Source organism: Schistocerca piceifrons, chromosome X (genome assembly GCF_021461385.2).
Source record: "Schistocerca piceifrons isolate TAMUIC-IGC-003096 chromosome X, iqSchPice1.1, whole genome shotgun sequence".
NCBI classification, from domain to species: Eukaryota; Metazoa; Arthropoda; class Insecta; order Orthoptera; family Acrididae; genus Schistocerca; species Schistocerca piceifrons.
Genome location: NC_060149.1, coordinates 787323833 through 787346289, shown reverse-complemented (window position 1 = coordinate 787346289; position 22457 = coordinate 787323833). Strand labels below are relative to the sequence as shown.

General features: G+C 38.9%; 1 protein-coding gene across 1 annotated transcript in view; it reads right to left on the bottom strand.

The window, feature by feature from the left end:
- LOC124722117 (methionine aminopeptidase 2-like) overlaps window positions 1–22457 on the bottom strand; it is a 105642-nt gene that overhangs the window by 3054 nt on the left and 80131 nt on the right. Inside the window, exon 8 of the mRNA XM_047247323.1 lies at window positions 6967–7141. Within this exon, the coding sequence (XP_047103279.1) occupies window positions 6967–7141 (175 nt within the window). The remainder of the gene's footprint in view (window positions 1–6966; window positions 7142–22457) is intronic.

Genomic DNA, 22457 nt, shown 5'->3' with positions numbered 1-22457 from the left:
ATGCATTACTAATGAACATTTTAATGACAGATAACTAACAGTTCTCAAATAATATGTTACACAGGTAACTCACTATGATACTGATGTCTACAATACCAGAATTTTTATACTGCAAAACATCCCGATGGTGATGGTGATGGTGATGATGATGATCATGATCATGATCATGATCATGATGATGATGGTATGTTGATGTGGGCGCATGACAGGGAGGTTTTTAACACCCATACCAAAATTTCATGAGATGAGTGTGGTTAAAGGGTGCAAAATGATAAAAATGTAACTACAAATAAAAACAGAAATAACATCTTAAGAATGTGCACACACACACACACACACACACACACACACACACACACACACAAACCCTATCACTGTCGCATCCCCACCCACGTACAAAACACAATGGAAATATGCGAGATTGAAAACACTAAAAAGAAAAAAGCAAGTGAGAGAAGTAAAAGAATACAACAGATAGCTGTGGCTGGCCAATCACTGAAACAAAATGGGTCAGCCAACCACTATGCAACAGTATGCATGCATGTGTGGTGTCCGTTCTTTCAGACATGTCCGAAAGGACAGGCACCATGCAGAATCCGCAGCTGATTCCACGTAACGTCCTGAAGCAGTGATCCCCTCCCTTTCCTTTCCTCCCCCCCCCCCCCTCTCTCTCTCCACCTTCAATTTACATACACTATGCAACACACTAAAATCTCCAGCCTAAAAGCTTTGACTGGAGTCAAGACACTTCACACAACTTTAAAACCTTTATCATACTGATCTCGTCATCAGCTAAAATAGAAGGCAGATCCTCACCGAAATTACCTGCTTCTTTCTTATCACAATATAAAACGCACTTAGTAAAAATGTGACATTCAATGATTTACATGCCACAGTCATCACAGACCACGAGATCCTCTTGCCGTACAGTGACCAATTTGGAGGTGGGTCAGGGTCACTTTACACCACCTGACTGACATGCAGATCTCCCATAACCATATAGTTGCCTTTACCAAGTGCAGCTTATTCCCTCATTGCCAGCCACCTCAAATGTAATTGAAACACACAGAGATTGAAATGTAAAATCTGGAGTTCAATCCTTACTGTAATAATTCTGTGCCCCTGTAGGAACCAAGGTGGAGATTTGGTCCAACCTTGATGTAAAACTTTCAAACCAACAACACCCATCTCTAAAAGGCAATCCTTTTTGTGAATCACATAGAAACTAATCACTCGTTGTCAGTTATGAAGAAGCCTTTCCATTGGTGGAAGAGCCACTGTATGGTGTGCAGATGCATACGGTGTGAAGAGTATTCTATAGACCTCTTGCACAATGACTTGTTGCCTTATGTGAAGCAGTCGCTCAATGGCCTCAGAGCAAAAACTAAATATGAGACTGGTTCTAATTACACCAGTGGCCAGCTCAATTCCTCCAGAGCGCACCACTCCCAGGAGGAACAAAAGACAGAGATGTTGTCAACAAACACAGAACACTAACCAGGAAGTTTGCCTACTGATGCAATACTATTAATAGCTATTGCACACAGTCACACTTAACACCAAAACACTACCTTGATAGACAATCGTTCTCTTGCCCGAAGGGGTCAGACATGACATCACTGATTCGACACCTAAAATAGCATGTCAAGGAGGACTGCATAAACATGTGAAGACTGCCTCAAAAAATGCATTCACGGAACTGTGTGAGAATAATGTGTCTCCGAGTTGTATAGTAGGTATTATCGATGTCAAAAAGTCTATGCACTAAGTGATGCCAGTGCAGGTATACTTGTTACAGAGCTGCTTCCAGGAACGCCAGGTTATCAAAAACGGAGCGTATCTCCTGAAACCATACTGAAAGCAATTAAGGAGCTGTTGGATTCTAAGATCTATACAATGCAGTGGTTGACCATTCGCTCCCAACATATTTCCCACACAGCCATTGAGGATAACTGTATAGTAATGACTTCGATAAGTGAGGTCCTTCCCAGATTGCAAAAGTGGAATTAAAACTTCAACTCACCACAAGTCATGAAAGTGTCCTGGCACCCAAATGAGGTTAAAAAGTTTGAAGAGGATTTCCTTGCTCCACCATGTGATGTGGCATAACACAAAACATTCAATGTTCAGTCTAGCAGTCTCTGTAATGGTGATGCAACATGGGTTTAAATTGCCCAGTACTACACAAAGATATTATTTTTGAAGGATTTCATCTTGTTTTCGGCTGTTAGGATTGCTGGAGCGAAATGAAATCCTTTAAAAATTTTATAGACGCTGTGGACCCATTCTACAAGCAAATAATTGAGAAAGGTATTAAGTCTTAAGTGTACCTACTTATTGTCAATAGGTTTTATTCCTCAGGAAACCATTACACTAGTTACAGACTACTTGTCTAGCCAATGTTAGTGACATCTTGTATCTGAAATGTACGTCCTTTAAAGCTCTGCCACAGACTCTATATTGCTATTCGAGGATATATCACCTCACTAACAGAGAACCTGCAACTACCAGACAACTGACGAAGAATAAAGATGAATGGATTGTGGTTTATCTGCATCCTTTAAAAGAATACTGCCTGCCTTTAGACTTCTAGCAGTACTTCCTCTGGAGAACCACTCATCATTACATGCTTGATTTTACAGTAACATTTTTCCATTGAGCAAAGCCTTTTGGTACGTGTTAATTATTTTTCATGTCTTCAAAATTTTTCGTATTTATTAATACACAAATAAATGGTCAGGATTCTATTGGTACAAATTCCAAAACAATACAATCATTTTATTACAACTGTAAATTACGCCATGCTAGAAGACAACACAAAGGAACCCTCAGATATTTAGACATGGTCACAAAATAAATGGGCTTGACAAATACAACTATAAGAACAAGGAGAACATTTCATAGTAGTAAAAGCCTGTGTGTTGTGATATTATAGGCTCCAAGCCTAGCCTTTGGTGAATGTGTGGAATGTAAATGGTGGTTGGAAATGACAGTTTTCCTGGGAGCACAGAAGGGGTTGCTCAGTTACCTGTACACAGGATTCTTGTTTTTGGGTGACTGACAGTTGCTGAGGAAAATGCATGTTCCAGGTGAGTGGCAAGTTGGTAATGTTTAGTCAAAACACATGATTCAGTGTTAATGTGCATTTACACCTGACACTTTTCTCCAGAGTCACACAGGAAATCGCTCTGACTCTTTACATACTGACAGATATCATTTGAAATTTATGTAATGGATATGTGCCTGATAGCTCCCAAAACATTATAATTTATAATGAATACACGTTAGCCTTAAAAGAAGAGTACAGTAAGGTAACTGTTGAATCAGTAAAAAGCTACATTCAGTTTGTCAGTATGGAAAGTGTAGATTTATATATTATTCTGATTTGTTTGACAAATTGAAAAAATCCACTAGCTGAAGCAACTGAATTCAAGTTACTAAACCTATAAGAAGTGGGATTTGATAGTAGCTTATTCTCCTCCATTTCTCTCAAGTACGACTTACTGAAAGTTTCTTTTCATTTTTTACCCAAATATTTGGACGAGAGACTTCTCATTTTGGCTGCAACATATTTGGCAAAAACATCAAAATTATCCTTTTCTTCATTCAATGTGCATATAGTTCTCGCACAAATAAATCACTTATTCTAACAAATTTACTCTTCATCTTGATGGGTGTTAGGTTACAATGATTCACTTCCTCAGTCTTTTGTGATGTGTCTTGACTGGCAGATGTGTATTTGTTTCCATTTGCCGCCTCCTGCACTGCACCATTCTACTCAAAATACAGTAAAGGAAATAAATGAATTAAGTTTATTACAACTTGTACCAAATGTCATTACTTTTCAATTTTTGTTACAGTCACTACCTACATCAGAAGACAGTTAATGTTGCCAACAAATTTAAATGAAAGTTGACCTTCCCCATATGTTTGGTTGGTACTGATGGCAAACACACTCTTATCCTAGCTCCTCCACACAATACTGGCAGTTATTATTTTAACCATGAAGAGCAGCATAGTGTGGTCTTAATGGCAACTTCTGATGCCATTTACAAATTCCTCATTGTCATAGTTGGCAGGAATGGAAGAGTAACAGATATGGGAGTTTTCAAAGGCAGTGGGGTTGAAGATTTCATTAAAACCACATCATCAGGTCTCGAACTGACGCCCCTCCCAGGAAGAATACCGCGTGTGCCACATGTTTTTGTAGCTGATGATGCTTCTCCTTCACAATCTCATAGTATGAAACCATACACATTTAACAGTTCAGGTTTCATCAGAATTTATAACTTCAGACACCCTAGAGCAAGGTGAATAGTGGAAAACACCTCTGGTATTAAGTCTATCAGACTTGGAGTATTAAGGCTTCTCTGTCTCCAAACTGTGTGGAATCTGTAGTTTTGGCCCTTTTCAGTTCACGTTACTGGTTATTGTTTAAAACATATTCTGCAAACTTACACACATCTAGAGGCATATTTGACTAATAAAATTTAGAAACAAGTGAAATAATACATGGCAGTAATTAAAGAACTAGTTGAAGAATGCTATAGTAGTATGTGAAGTGTGGAGAGAATATTTTGTCAGCAGATAAGGCGAAGTTCCTATCCAATACAGATTCATGTTAACAATTAAACTGGAATAAATAAATAAATAATTAATTTTTCTTTGCTTATTAGTGGTAAATTTCCTCCTGCCCATTTGCACGCTAAGCTTTCTTACATAAGAAACAGCAAATTGAAGTACAACCATTTTGATACATGCAATAATTCTTCAATGCCCTGGCAGATATTGTCTTTGCGCTGTTAATTTGATTTCTTTCAAGTTAGGAATTTTTCCTTGAATCTCTTCTACAGTTGTACTAAATTCTTATACCATTTCTGTTAAGGCATTATATTTCTTCACGCTGTCTTTACAACTTTTACAAGTAACATCCCAAAGTTCAGGTTATATGTAGTACATGTTAATTCTTCAACTTTTAACTGCTCTTTCTTGTCATCCAAGTTCGCTCGACACTTACTGCTTGGTGCCAGGAAATTAGACAAGCAGCCACCTTCCGAGATAATTGTTGGGGTGAATTCGAACTTGCAAACAAACAGTGTTTACAACTGCTCGTACAGATGTGTAAACACATACCATTGGTGGTCAAAATATAAATTTCTGACACAAATTCTTCACCAGTTACATTAGACACAATTTCTGACATAAATGTCATGCAACAGCTGTCAGAATTAAATGTACCTTTAGCAGAAGTAGTAGTTTAACTGTTACCTCCAAACTTGAGTGTTGTTGCTGCATAATGCTTGCACAACTGGAAGTACTTTGCCAATGTTTCAACTGCCAAATGTTTACGACAGACAACAGTGCAAAATAAACTATTCTTTTAATCCAGAAACTTGTTTGCCTACATATTTGGTACCTATGCCTGCCTGTAACTGTTTCAGTTATACTGTATTACAGACATTGGAAAATAGTCGAGGGGATTGTTGGACTTTATGGGAGAATTCTTGTTGACCCCTAGACTATGGGATTCCTTACGTGTTTCAGGTAAAAAATGCACTATCTTAAAACTGCCTCCTCCTATGTCAATACATTTCATCAATTTTTTCTAGATAGTGTATTCCATCCCTGATATAATACTATACAAGAACACCCATCCACAAAAAGCAAACAATGTAAAGTCCACATTGGAATACCAACAATTATGGAAAGAACAGATTGCTACTCACCATAAAGATGACACATTGAGTTGCAAACAGGCATAATGGAAAGACTGTTGCATATTAAGCTTTCGGCCAAAGCCATCATCAGAAAAGAAACACACATGCACTCACACCAGCAAGCACACCTCACACACGACTGCTATCTCTAGAGAGAGAGTGAGGTGTGCTTGTTGTCTGAACGCATGTGTGTTGTTCTTTTCTGATGAACGCTTTGGCTGAAAGCTTGATATGCAAGTCTTTTCGCTGTACCTGTCTGCAACTCAATGTGTCATCTTCACGGTGAGTAGAAATCTATCCTTTCCATTATTGCACATTTACAAAAATAAAACAAAACAATTGTTTCCCAGCAACAAATTTCTTTGTATGTGGCTACAGGCGCATAAAAAAAATCTTGTTAATATGGCAGATATTCCAAGGCCCCACAATGGTCACAGTATTTCCAGCAGATAAAATCTAATTGGATTATTCCATGCAGGGCTGCCAGGTTTCCATCAATTGCTTTGATTGCTGTTCCTTGTCTAATGGGAAGATGTAGAAGCAAATCACATCTCAAGAAACAAAGACAGATTTCTTACTAAAATGTTCCTAATGTAGTTGAGGAATTTCTTTTGTATGTGTTTCTGATCGAGATAGAGTCGGTGAAAAGCAGCAAAGTTGTGTATTATCCAAGAAAAGCACTAGCACTAAATATAAACAATTACAAGAAGAGCAGAAAAGTATTAAAAACTGTTCTGGATATCCTGTTAAGGTCATTATGTAAAATATACTAGAATGAATAAAAGTCAGCTGTCATCAATGTCATCTCTGTGCTAGTCTGACAATCTTCTACTACTACTACAACTACTACTACTTTTGTTTTGCTTTTTCTTCTGTTACAGGTACGACAGAACCATGAACCCAATGCAGCACAGCAGTGTTGCCAGACAGACTGATTATTCTTCATGTTTTGCCATCACTATCAATAACTATACTGAACTCAAACTAATTTCAAGACTGATATGAAGTAGGAACATAAAATTCCAATCTAGACAATTTATTTTATTAATATGTGAACAAAAATGACTTTCCAATGAACCTGTGAATCATAAGAGAAATCTTATGAGCAGTTTTTGTTAGGAGTGACTCCATCTACACACATCAAAAGGGAAATATCTGTAGAAATGCCACACTTAAGAGGGATAATTGGTATAAATATATATAGTATCATGACATTCACTAACAGCAATAAGTCAAGAATTTAACTGACCGTAAGTGACCAGGAGATGCATCAAAATTCTTCATATAGTGAGAGACTTCCATATCTTCATGGACCTGACCACGACCAGTAGATCCAAATGTCTCTATTGCGTATACTTCATTTTCTTCCATTACTGTAGCTTCACCTCCTTTTACTATAGGCACAGTTTTTCCTGCATGAATTCCTGAAAATATAATATTTAAGTATATTTACATTTTCATAATATAGCAACAATATAAAAATACACCATAAAATTACAGGAGGAACAAACTGGATTTTAAAATATTTATCAGATTGTTGTCACAAGCAAACTAGAGAAGCATTTTGTTCTGTCGTACACTTCAAGCTCTTTACAGGGAAAGTGTAGCCATCCTTTTCCTTACTGCTTAATGTTACTGGAAGTTCATGATTGGCTGAAATAAAGTCCTGTACTTTGTTTGTGTAACACAGGAAGTATTGAGTATTTTCATAAGTTTTGTGCTGTGTAGTGCCTGCCGTACTTTTCAAACCAAGAAGGAAAGTAACTTTATAGGTTTCCTTCTGAAGGGAGAAATGCAGTAAGAAGAAGAATCAGGTTGATGAAAATCAGCAGAGCAAACTGACAACTTGCAAGGTAACCTTGACTGTGGGCAGTACATACAGTTTTCGTGCATTAATGTAAATTATAAGATTCAAAATTCACCGACAAGTACATCACACAGCAAAGACCTGCAGTGTTTTAACTTGAACAAACTTGTGATGAAAATTGCTGCACAATGTTGTGGGGTTAAATTCTTAATGTATATACACTTTATCTATGGACAGTTGTAGTTAATGTGCAATTCCTGAAGCATGCTTTTCTCATTTGTTTACTAGTGCTTCTCAGTATTTTATGGAGGTGTCTTTACTACTGGGAACAGTCTCAAATGCAGATACTAGGAATGAGATGTAAAATGTTGTTATACATGATTTTTTTAAATTAAATTACTTTTGAGCCATTTAGTAAGTAGCATATGATAGATGAACAGTGTGTTACTCAAACATTTTGCGCAGATTGTTACCATTATCAATAATGTGTGCAAAGTTTTGTTGTTTTACAGTTGGACCTTTTTTTTTTTTTTTTTTTAACTTTCAAAAATTATTTTGATGGACAGTTAAGAAATTTTTCGCACCTTTAATGACAACAGTCGTAATGAGAGTATCTAATACTGATTTCATTGTCTAATCAGAATTACTTCACTCAAGACGAATTTGAAACCAGTAGAGCTGATTAATTAATGGAGCTTAGCTCAATGCTGTACCAACCATTTCCTGCCATCGTAAACCACCAGTGGTACGCAAGTCCACTGCTGAGAGGAAACATGTTTGAAATACAACCTAAGGAACCAGGTGACACAGAAAAATAACTTTTACACCTTCAGTAACTTTGAAATTTTAATCATACTAACTGCTGTTGAATCACAATTGTCTGAAACACTATAACAACACATCTGATTTACTGGTTTAATCAACAGAGTGTACAACATTTAGGCCCATCAGGCTGCTGATCATAAATTGACCACATACATAAAGCGAGCTGAAGTACTCTTTATATTGCTGGGGCAAAATACAGCAAAATACATCTATCTTATCGATAGTCACTGTATATACTTTGTCGATGAATTAGAACAAAAGTTTTGCTTTCTCACAGTTGCAGTAAGGATTATACCTTTGAGTGTACTCCTTTGGAGACAACATTTCATGGTCAGATAATTTTAACTGTGAAGTGTGCAATGGATGTAGACTCAAATATAGCATTTCTTGCAGCTGTACATGCTTGAAATGGGAAACTATTGGTATCAAGTGCCAAATACCTTGGAGGAGGGAGGAGGATATTAGTGTTTAACATCCCACTGACAGAGAGATCATTAGAGAGAGAGCACAAGCTTGGATTAGGGTTGGATGGGGGAAGGAAATCTGTCAAGCCCTTTCAAAGGAACCACCCCAGCATTTTCCTGAGGTGACCAATGGAAATCATGGAAAACCTAAATCAGGATGGTCAGATGTGGGTTTGAACCATCATCCTCCCAAATGCGAGTCCAGTGTGCTAAAAATACCTTGGATAGAATGCACTGTAGAGTGTTTTACCATGTCTTCTTTTGACTTGCATTCAGTTGAAAATACTGGCTACATTTAGTGTTTGCCATGAGGAAACTCAATGATATGCTTATTATAAAAACTGTTAAAATGAATTATGATTCAAATATTCAAGATGGAAGTGCAATACTGTAAACAGGAACATACGACACAAAAATGGGTTAATTTCCGCAGCTATTAGGTTTTTCTGATGATTGACAAATGACAAAGGAAGTATTTTAGCGTGGTTAAGAAGTTACCAAGAGATATTTTATCCCCTCAATGTAATGCTTCAGTTGTGTTTATTAGCACATTATAATTTTTGAAAGACAGCATCTTCATTAAAAAGTAAAATTTGTGATTTTAAGTATGCTTGGTTCAATGCTTTATTCACCTTTGAGCGTCTTTACGTGTATTCAATGTAAAAAATCTTATGCACATTATGTACAAGATACATATACTGAAGAATTAAGTAAATGACAATAAATAGTTACTCAGCATGATACATATAGTTGTAAAATAAAGTTGTTGTTTATTAGGTTGGTGCGTCAGTTCATAATGTTTTTGTTTTGCACACTAGCATTGCCGAATGGCGAAATCTGAACATTTCCAATATACTCTTCTGTATGAGTTCAATAGAGAGGCAACAGTAACAAGAGGCAGCCAGAAAGATTTTTGCTGTGTATGGGGATAATGCCATTGGAGAGAGCACAGCAAGAAAATGGTTCTCTCATTTTTAGGAGGATCATTTTGACATTAGTGACTCTCCATGATCAGTTAGACCTTCGGAATTTTTAATGATCATTTAAATGCACTAATCCACAATTATCCCTATCAAGTGTCCTTCAGAACTGGCAAATGTGATAAACTGTGATCATTCCACCATCATCGACATTTGCATGCAATGGGGAAGGTTCAAAAATCAAGTTATTCGGTGCTGCATGCTCCAAGATAAATCATCAGTTGGCCATATGTGCCTCTCTGCTTGCGTATCATCAATTGACTTGTAAACAACGCCAACCATTCCCATCCTATATTGTTACTGGTGGCAAGAAATGGTGTATTTCTGTTAACATACGGAAAAGAAAGGAATCACTGAACTCAAAGAACGCAGCAATTCCCTGTACAAAGACCTGCAAGCATCCACAAAAAATAAAGTTATGCATCTAGTGGAACAGTGATGGTGTAGTGTAGTACGAATTGCTATCCCAAGATGTAACCATCACTGCTGACATTTACTGTCAACAACTGACATGTTTTGCAGATACAATCAAATAACAAGGACCTGAAAGACTGCATGATGTGATCCTACTCCATCATAATGCCCGCCCACATTCTGCTAGGTGGACAAAAAACACTACACAAAAGTTAGATTGGGAAGGCATTCCGCAACCACCTAATTCACCTGACCTTACACCCTCAGATTTTCACCTTTTCTGCTCTCTACTGAGGAGCCTTCAAGGAACATGGGTTGATGAGTTCTTTGCCTCAAAACTACATGATTTCTACAGTTGCAGAATCGAAAAGTTACCCCAGCATTGGCAGACCACTGTAAATAGGGAAGGAGAATATATTATTTGTAATCATGTTCAGGTAATTTGCTGAAGTAAACAAGATCAAGATATTTGTAGCCAGCCTAGCGTATGGTGAATTAATTGAGGCACAAAATCATAAGGGCCACAGGCACAGGAACAAAGTTCTGAGAGAAATAGATTTTTGTGAATATCAAATTTGTAGACAAACCACCAACCCTATAGGTCTAATTTGTTTCTTAACCAAGTCTTGACATCATATACTTTCTATGAAAAAATAATGTACCTCCTTCATGTTATGAAAATTTAATTAATATTCAGGTTTATATTTTTTATTAATATTAATTCACAATATTTCTGTGGGTAGTGTGTTCTGACATTGGTGAAGTTTGTAATTAATGAGAAATTACAAACAGAACGTAAAGAACAGTTACTAAATGCAACACACACAGAATTATGATTTGTTCCAACACTTTACAATTCTCATTACCATCATTTTCATTAGGCACATTCTGTGGTTTGCTGTTCAGATAAAACTGCCAATATACCTCCAACTAGGCACATGGATCTGGTTCTGTGGTAGTGTTGGTGCATAAACACTGTCCTTAATGAAACCCCACATGAAGAAGACACAGGGCGTCAAACCGGGTGTCCAAGAATGCCAGTTGAGAATTGCTAAGTCGCTGGCTGTTTGATGATGAATCCAACGGTTCAGTAATTTCATTCAGATATTCACGCACTTGTCGACTCCATTGAGAGGGTGTACAGTCTTGTTGAAAAAATGAAGGTGACCTCATTCAATTTTGGGGACAACCAATTTTGTAACACATCAAAATACTACTTACTGTTAATCGTGTTTCCATCAAAGGACAGACGAACTGTAAACAGACGAGAGGGATATCGCACAAAACATATTAACTTTGGGTGAATCTCTTACCTGTTCAGTCTGTGCATGTGTGTTCTGTAGGCCCCAAATTCTAACATTGTATTTGTTTACTTTCCCACTCAGGTGGAAAGTCACTTCATCACTGAAGAAAATGCATTGTGTGAAACTGTTATCATTGTCAATAGTATTCTGAAGCTCCTCAGAAAATGCCACACGTTTGCGTTTGTTGTCATGACATACAGCCTTTAACAGCTGTACATTGTACGGCTTCATAACCAACCGAAGTCTCAACAAGTGCCAAATTATTGTTGCAGGCAGTTAACTCCCGATTAGCACGACGAGTCAATATTGTAAGACTTTGTTGGAAAGCGGTTTGAATTCATGTAACTTTTTCCATCAGAAACATGAGGGTAGCCAAGACTCTTACCTTTACTTACACATCCTGTGTCTACAAACTGTTGATACCATTTATAAATGCTCCATCCATATGGTTGATCAGTTTGGTACCTCAAAATGGAATGTCTTTACACTGTAATCACAGGATACACTTCGCAAACTTGAGAACACACAATGATTTCTGCTGAGGAGTAGCCATTTTGCAACAGGTGAAGTTAATCAAGAAATGTGAAGACAACTGATGTCTAGCAGCAATGCATATAAACTAAGCAACGTATTCGTTCCTCCAATACTGAGCCGTGGCACAGCGATCAATAGGTCTGACAACATAATACTTTGTAATATGTATATTCTTCTTTAAACACCCTGTATTTAGCAAATGGTTAACATTTCTATTCTTAAACCAAATGTCTATATTTATATTACCAAAAATTACTAGTGTCTAATATCTGTTTGAGTAACAAGATCATCAGTGTCTCCAGCAGTTGCACAAACAAATCATCTTTGATTCAGGAGGCAGTATAATGAAGTAACTATTAATTTCCTGCTCTGGCAACATTTTGGCTGCAACTTCAACTTTTGCCTCTACACGAAGTTTACTTACATCTATAACTTTATAGATTAATTACACATTACTTTTAACATGGACAGATACATCACCGTGTTTTATAGCACAGGGAACTTGCAAGGGTAGCAAGTGGTCAGCTGAAATATTGCAGAAAACCATGAAGCTTGTGGAAAAATGGGGTACAAAACCTTGCTGGAAAACAAATTAACATTTCTTTTGGAGATAACCCTCAGCTGTACATTACAGAATGTGAAGTTAAACTTCGTGTACTGAGAGAACTCGTGGGTTCCCTAAAAGTCAAATTTGACCTCCTGATAGCAGAGATACAACCTACAGTTCTCATGATGTACGATGTTAGTACCACTCCGTCGTTGGAGCACAATTCTGGCACTGGCTGTATCGATGGTAATGCTCCGATACCACCTGCAAAATTTTTTTCTTACACTGCAGGTTCTCATGTATTTTTCTTTATGTGGGCCGTATTGGGTACAGATGGAAGCAAACAATATTTTACCATTATTCAGGAGCTTATTTTTCAAGTTCATATGTCAAGGACACAACTGTAACAATTTTATCTGAATGTGAGGCACCTGGAATGAAAGTTCATTGTCTAGTATCTCCTATAGGAGGGCAAAATCAAGCTGTATGATGAGAACTGGGAATTACAGTTGGTACATGTTTGAAATTGACAAACTCCTGTCAGCTTTCTTGTTGATACACCATTCTTTTTTTATCAGTGGGCAGTCAACCTTACAGCCCCCACCCCCGTACAACACTATCTAGAAACATTACCTTCCATGTAACAATGTACATATTAGTCTTGTGTCACAGCTGTCTAAGGTAGACAATAGTTTAAGTTTGAAACTGGCATCCAAAACTGTGCAAAAGGTGTTTGACGCCAAATCACTGTAACAAAATGAGAGTTGGTTTGGACACTGTGCCGATTACTTACCAGACTGCTGCTGCCATTGATTATTTTGTGAAGACAGGGAAACTTCTAAGGAATGATTTGACCACAGCATAGTTCTTAAATCAAGTTCATAATTGGATTTATTCGATTCATGACTCTTGAAGTTCCATCTATACCTCTGAGTGATATTAACAAACAAATACATAATGAGGCATTACTTGAAAACCAGATCATCAGAAGGGCATTTGGACGCCAGTCCAGTCTAGTGTATTTTTGTCAACTGCAGGTATTTTAAAATTGCACGGCACATTTATGAAGGAGAACGGGTTTTAATTTGTACTGGCAGGGAGATTTACACATGACGCGTTTCAAAAATTCAGTACCCACACCAGGTAAATTCAAATCAGCAACTAAGAGTTATCACTCTTATTCAGAATTTTTACAGGTACCAGTAACTACAGTGATGAAACTGATGACAGTAATTTCTTAGCAAAATTTGATGGGAGAGACTGTGACAATTAGCAGAAACATGCTGAGAAAATTGATGAATCAGATGATAGCATGGTATGTGATAACGAGCAGCAGCCTCTCTATTGCTTATGTGAGCACACTGTTACTCTGCAAATCATGTCAAAAGAGCCTTCCAGCATCTGAGGAAAATTCCTAGACATCTATTCTTTTACATCTGAAATAATTTACAGAGACCTCATTTACTCAGCCATCAAATGCAGTTTTCAATGTTTTGCTGAACACAGACATGCAGATGAGAAGCAACAACAACAAGTTACTCTCAGGTGGATTGCTACTAGATGATCTAACCACTTACATTGCTGAGATGGTGAAGCAAAGAATAATCTTCCCAGAAAGTTGTATGTGCAGGAGAAGATAATTAGAAGTTTGGTGACAACAAGGATTCATTTACTTCTGCGAGATGAAAGTAAAAGATATAGTGGGTTAGTGGTGCAAGGCAGAATAAGCATGGCAAGGAAGAAAAAAAATGCACAAGCCATGGCTGTCAAAATAACTTTTTGGTTAATAATTTGAAACAGTGTATAAATGGTTTTGAGTGAAATTTATTCAGTGATATCAGTTACATCCTAAAATGTGTGTACTGTGTTCATACATTATGGTTCCCAAGTATCCGGACACCCCTAAAGATACACGTTTTCCATATTAGGTGCATTGTGCTGCCACCTACTGCCAGGTACTCCATATCAGTGACCTCAGTGGTCATTACAGATCATGAGAGAGCAGAATGGGGCACTCCACAGAACTCACAGAGTTTGAACGTGGTCAGGTGATTGGGTGTCACCTGTGTCATACGTCTCGACGCGAGATTTCCACACTCCTAAACATCCCTAGGTACACTGTTTTCGATGCGCTAGTGAAGTGGAAACCTGAAAGGACACGTACAGCACAAAAGCGTAAAGGCCAACCTCATCTGCTGACTGACAGAGACCGCCAACAGTTGAAGAGGGTCGTAATGTGTAATAGGCAGACATCTATCCAGACCATCACACAGGAATTGCAAACTACATCAGGATCCACTGCAAGTACTAAAAGGTGAGATGTGGGAAAACATGGATTTGACGGTCGAGCGGCTGCTCATGAGCTACAAATAACGACGGTAAATGCCAAACGACACCTCGCTTGGTGTAAGGATCATAAACATTGGACAATTCAGCAATGGAAAAACGTTGCGTGGAGTGACGAATCATGGTACACAGTATCGTCATCCTATGGAGGATGTGCATATGGTGAATGCCTGGTGAATGACATCTGCCAGTGTGTGTAGTGCCAACAGTAAAATTCGGAGGAGCTGGTGTTGTGGTCATGTTTTTCATGGAGGGGCAGGCACTCGTCATTGTTTTACGTGGCACTATCACAGCACAGGCCTATATTGATGTTTTAAGCACCTTCTTGCTTCCCACTGTTGAAAAGCAATTTGGGGATGGTGACTCCATCTTTCAACATGATCGAGCACCTGTTCGTAATGCACGGCCTGCAGCGGAGTGGTTACATGACAATAACATCCCTGTAATGGACTGGCCTGCACAGTGTCCAGACCTGAATCTTACAGAACACCTTTGGGATGTTTCGGAACGCCGACTTCGTGCCAGGCCTCACTGACTGACATCGATACCTCTCCTCAGTGCAGCACTTCGTGAAGAATGGGCTGCCATTCCCCAAGAAACCATTCAAGCACCCAACTGAATGTATGCCTGCAAGAGTGGAAGCTGTCATCAGTGCTAATGGTGGGCCAACACCATACTGAATTCCAGCATTACCGATGGAGGGCACCACTTGTAAGTTATTTTCAGCCAGGTGTCCGGATACTTTTGATCACATAGTGTACATTTGTATAATACGAGAATGGTCTTTGAGGATACTTCATTGACTGCAACAGATGAAGCTCCTGCAATGATTGGTAAAATAATACAAACATGTTATACTGTGTCATAATTATTCATTGTATTGTCAGAATGTAATAATTATTACAAGGCAAAGAATACGAATGTGACTACAAACTTCAGCATCACGAGTCCACTGTGTATTGTCGGCAGCCTTTGGCCCCATTCATGAATAAGAGAACACAAGTTGTGTGCCCACGGGCAGCCTCATGGGCAGCTCATGCACCCAGCCCTGATCTGGGCATTTAGTTGCTCAACAGTTGCACATCTATTCACCTGCCCACACCTCTACAGCTGTTATTCACCCACGTCACATACGGTCCTTGACACAACACAGTGCCTCGGCACTGGTTTTGGGTAACACAATATTGATACATATGGTATACATTACCTACAGTGGCACATGAAAAGGTTACAAACTTGCCATTTCAGAAATGCTTTTACTCTTGGCCTGAAAGCCAATGATCATGCCCTTTTGGACATCAGATTAGTCGCTCAGTTTCTGCATTATGACAACAACTGCACTGCTTTCCATGTCCCCCAGCATGCTTTATATACCGTCCACTACTAGGGCTGCCACCAACCGCCTATGAGTGGTTATTGCATGATGATGTTGAATGTAGGTGATGGTCACATTAATGTGACTGGACCAAATATTTCCTGTAAAGGGTGCACGGGGGTAGGGAAGTCTGCTGCACACCATACAAGTTTACCACCTGCTGTACAGTTCAATAGTCTCTGTGCTGCCAATTTTCAGCTAGAAATTTTTGCGCACCGCTTGAGCAACACTCAGGCACTGTCTTCTTCTCTCTCTCTCTCTCTCTCTCTCTCTCTCTCTCTCTCTCTCTCTCTCTCTCTCTCTCTCGCCCTCCCCCCCCCCCCCCTTTCTCTCCGCAAGTACAGATGAGTTTAATAATGTTTAATACATGCCAGTTAATCTGTATGGGAAAAGTCGTATTAAACGAAAGGAATATGTTGGGTTGTTTGGTTTGTTTCTTTTATTGATGTGATCTGCTTCATATTAATTCAGCTTCTGACTAAGTAATGAAATAGAAATTTAAGGTCAGGTATGGTAATGGCCAGTGATTTTTCTTGGAGGGTACTGATTCATCATCATCTGTATTCTTTTTACAAACTTTTAAATTGAAGTCAAATACCTGTAGGTCATTCTGAAGAGAGATACCACCACTTCTTTACTACTGCCACCACATTCGGACATCGATATTGAGATGTACACACCAATGCTGGCTGTGCAGAAATGTACAGATTCACAGTTGCACCGCAGGCAACACAGATACCGTGTCAGTCGCGGAGTAGGCAACGAGGCAAGTGCGCACACATTCTTCAGCTAGTTGTGTTCATATATCCCAACGATTCCAGTTGCCAACACTACTGTTCACACACAGTGACATGCTTGTTCTCTGTTATTTCTCTTGGTTCACTTTTCACGTTTCATTTGTGCATTGTCAACGATTCTTGGCTACACAACTGAATTCCTCTCTGTTTGTCCTTTCGGATTTGTGTATGGTTTGCCGTTGTCCACTTGGTCTTTTCAGCTACTCACTGTTTTTCTCAGAAACTACCTGGCACAATCCCAACCGGGTTGTGCCTCACAGCAGCTTTTGCAGGGTCAAATAACACTGCAGGATAAGATTCAGTTGCAACAAAAAGTTCAGTACGAGCAAATGCAGGAGCTGATGAAGCAGAACATGGAGCTCGTGCAAAACATGGGCATGCAGCCTGTGGGTTAAGTACTTATGGGACAATCTTCACAAACATCTCTGCCATTTGTTGTTTTGACGACACCATAGAAATGTGGGGAAACTACCTGCATACATTTATGCTGTATTACAAGACAAGAAACATATCAGATCCTGTAGTCAGAGTGCTCTGTTACTTAGAAGTAGTAGTAGTAGTAGTAGTAGTAGTAGTAATCTGTATGAAACAATTAAAAAGCTGCTGAAGCATAAGAATTTGCTGAACTGTTCACTCTATTAAGTGAGCATCTCTGTCATGAAACTCATACTGTGGCAGCTTGATTGCAGTTTAACCAATATAGGCAGTGTAATAATGCGGCCTGGTTGGCAGTCTGCAAGGCCTCGCCAGTACATGAAAGTTTGAATGTATGAACTGAATTATTCCATACCCTGAGTCTTTAATCAGAGATTTAGTTGTCAGATTAGTAACAGACAAGGAGGTCCAGACTAGAGCTCTAAAATTGCCCAATCCCAAGATAAGTTCAATCTCAAATATTGTCAAAACATTTGAGGTGTCGGCAGCAGATAAAAATGCCTTTTCAGATATGAAGGAGTACTAAAAATAATAACAAAAATAAAAAAAATTATTTTTGAAAAAATACTTTCCCTTACAACTAATACATTTGTCCCACTAGTGCTTTCACTGTTCAAAACATTTTTTGCAGTCATCTTTAGAAATGACTGGCAGCTCCTCCCTCGTTTTTTTCTCTCCATTTCTTCAATGCTGTCAAATCGATTTCCTTTCATGCTACTTTTCACACATGGAAATAAGAAAAAGTTGCACAGAGCCAGGTCAGATGAGTAAGGTGCATGGGGTAGTGGAACCATGCCATTTTTAGCCAAAAACTGTCTTACCGAGATGGCTGTGTGTGCAAGTGCATTGTCGTGGTGGAAAAACCAGTTTCCTGTCTGCCACAAATTGGGTCTTTTTGACAAACACTGTTTGGCAATCTTCTTAAAACTTCCGAATAGAAGTTTTGATTGATGGCCTGATCTGGGGGTACAAACCCTGAATGAACTACACCCTTGACATAAAAAAAGTAAATCAGCATTGTTTTGATGTCTGATTTGACTTGACAAAATTTTTTTGGACGGGGTGACGATGTCTTATATTGGCTTGACTGTTGTTTTGTTTCTGAGTCATAGCCATAGCACCATGACTTATCACCAGTAATGACCAATGACAGAAAATCTGGATCAGTGTCAAGCTGTTGCTTCAAAGCTCGACATTTCAACTCAATGTTCCTTTTCATTGTTGGTCAGAACCCGAGCAACAAACTTGGTAACAACTCTTTTCATTCACAAATATTCCATTAAATTTGCTGAACCGAGCTCCAATATAACACATTAATCTCTGGCAGTTGATCAATTGCCTGTCTATGGTCTGTTATCAAAAGCTCTCAAATTTTTTCAATATTTTCATTGATTCAGACAGTTCATGGACGTCCAGAACAAGGTTTGTCAACAATAGATATGTCGCCATTTTTAAATCTAACAAATCACTCGTATACTTGAGTTTTTCCCATAGCGTCAGCTTGGTAAGCTGTTTTCAATATTAAAACAGTTTCAGCAGCATTTTTAGCAAGTAGAAAATAAAATTTCACAGCAGCATGTTATTCATTTAAACTTCCCATCATTAAAAAGAAACAAGAACAAAAGAGCACTAGCAAAAACAGTCACTGCAGATGAACAGAACAAGCCAGGTCATTGATACAGCCGACACTAAACTGGCAACGAGTTGCGCTATACATACCTAGCGGCAGAAATGCATACTACACAAGCTCCACCCACAGCGATTCTATTTCAGTTTTTTTTTTTTACCTCCTCATAGTTAACAAATAGCTCATCTCTTTACTACCACATGTTGATAAATTACTCCCCATGATGACAATCAGGGTGTGAGTTCTGTGCAAGGAAACATTTCTTGCTCACAAGTAGATTTCAATGGACTTAGTAAACAGATACATCCATGCCGGGAATCTTGATTTCGTTCATGTTCGTTAGATAGTAAGAAAAGTTCCCCCTCAGCACTGGATTCAACCTCACTGCTGCGTAAATCTTGTCCAATTGTTGGAGTGCCATGAACTCTGGCAATGTCCGTATTTCTTTGAAACATGCTAGCCTGTTGCAGGGTACTATGCAGTGGCGCGCCACAGCAAGAAAACAGCACTCCGCATCGATATACAGGTGTTCTCCAATACAATGTGGCTGGCAGGACCACACCAACCATCAATGTTTGCTAGCTCCAGTCTCAGCAGAAGCTAGCTAAGTGCCTAATAAACTCCCAATTGAGTTGGATATTAGTGGTATTATGACCCAATTCCAGGTGGATATGGAGGCAGTAGTTTCTCTGATTAACCAAGAAACTTATCAGCGTTTGGGCTACCCTGTTCTACCGCCACTGCAGAACAGGTTATTTTGTACAGCTGGCAAAAGATTTCTTTGTGAGGGAAAATTACTGTTTGGGTAAAATATAAGACCATGAAACAGGAAATCACTTTGCTAAATGTAAGTTTGCTGTCAGCTGTAAATACTTTTGGTTTACATGCGTTTGCCACATTTGGTATTCACATACTGGATGAGGTGAAACTGACGTCCAGTTCAGTATCGCTCCAGGATTTAGAACCATTATTAGAGACTTACCAACAGTTAATCAAAACAATGTTTGGTAGGATCTAAGAGTTTGAAGGGCATATTTAACTTTGTTGTGTCTAAATTTTGTTGTGCATAACCAGTTCAGATGTCAACATGAGATGCAGTAAAGCCCGAGTTAGACATATTACATGAATTGAGGGTAATTGCACCAATCTCAACTAGTCAGTAGGCAGCTCCCAAGATGATCATAAATAAAGCGAATGGGTCCAGCAGGATTTGTGGTGATTTTAAGACCATGATTAACATAAAGTGTGTCCCATTTATCTTCACCACCCTAAATAACTGTTTGTCCAGATGCAAATTACAAAATGTTCCAAGCAAATGTTATTTAGCCGTCAGGGGGACATCAATCAGTATGATTTCCTTCGTTATAGATTTGTTTTTTACAAAGATATGAACAGTGGTATGACTTTTTTACATGGCACCCTGTATTTTTTAGTTGGTAATTCATTTCCTCTCCTAAAGACCTATTCAAAAATGTATCACAGTGTACCATTCACTGAGACACAACGTTATTAATTACATAACACAACACTGACTTTGAGCCCGGGATCTCAAACTTGTCCACTTGCTGGAGTTGTCAGAAAACAAATGAAAACCAAGTAAAAACATAACACAAAACTGACTTTGACTCTCCTGTACCATTGCCCAGGAGTAGAACATTCAAAGGTGCTCAAAGTGGTTATCCTGGACACCGATACACTGGTACACTCGTCGAATGAAAGAACTATTTACTGCTCCTAGTGTTGCCTGCTGAAGAGAATTACAAGCAAGCACAATACGTTCGTGCATGTCCTCTGGAGTTGTTGGAATACCGCAATAGACAACATCTTTAATGCATCCCCAAAGAAAAAAGTCCAGAGGATTTAAATCAGGAGACCTAGCAGGCTAAGTAACTGTTCCTCCTCGACCAATCCATCTGGCAGGATACCTTTGGTTCAGAATACGATGTGCATGCAAGGCATTATGTGCTGGACATCCATCGTGTTGATCCCACATAAGCATTCTGGTTGTTAGTGGCACTTCATCCAGAAGAGGAGAAAGAATTCGTCTGAGGAAGTTAGCATACGCTGTGCCATCTGGACTAACATTGATGAAATAAGGGCCAATAATTGTAGTACCAAGCATACCAAACCAGAAATTAACTCTCAGGTGACGATGATGTTCCACCTGTCTAAGCCATCGTGGGTTGTCGTTGGACCAACAATGCATGTTCCTTGTATTTACCTGTCCTTTGTTTGAGAAGGAACATTCATCAGTAAATAGAACATTGGAGAAGTTCGGGTTGGCGAGGATTTGCTGCTGTGCCCACTGACAGAACTGTACCCGATTCTGGAAATCATACCCACGCAATTCTTGATGTGGGTTTACATGGTAAGGATGGAACCGGTGATGTGTAAGAATACAATGTACACTCGTTTTAGGTATGCCAATCTCGTGTTCAAGCTGTCATGTGCTCACATGTGGATTCATAGCAACTGAAGCGAGAACAGTAACTTCGGCAGCTTCGTTTGTGCGAGTGCTACGACAACTGCGTTGTCATGGGTTGAAACTTCCCGTTTCCTGAAGCGTCGCAACAAGACGAGAAAACATCCATCGGGAAGGTGGATTCTTGTCTGGATATCTCTCTCTGTACAGTTCCGCTGCCTGTGTAACATTTTGCCTACCTTCAACAACAACAATAAAAGAAACGTTATGTCGATGCAGTTTGTAGGAAGGACAGCCTTTACTGTATGCCTACTCTACACAACAGTATTTAAAGGGACTAAACTACTGTACTAAATGTACCAGTACATAAGAAAACAGTATTGCAATTACTGTTCTGCTAACTTACATTCCCCATAGATGAGTAGCATTTCTACCTTCTCTTCGTTCATGTACATTCTACTCGCATAACTATTCAACTGACGATGGTTGACGGAATGACGGGTGTGCTTTCCACTTATGTTTACATCTGTCCTCTGTCAACGTCAGTATGTGGATGTGTTCCATTACCCCGAGTACCTGCGCTAATCGCTGGGAGCATCAACGTCAATGTTGTGTTATGTAATTGATAACATTGTGTTTCAGTGAATGGTACACTGTGATACAGTTTTGAATAGGTCTTTAGGAGAGGAAATGAATTACCGAGTAAAGAATACGCGGTGCCATTTAAAAAAGTCATACCACTGGTCATATCTTTGTAAAAAACAAAGCTACAATGAAGGCAATGATGCTGACTGATGTCCCACTGACGGCTAAAGAACATTTGCATGGAACATTTTGTAATTTGCATGTGGACAAACAGTTAT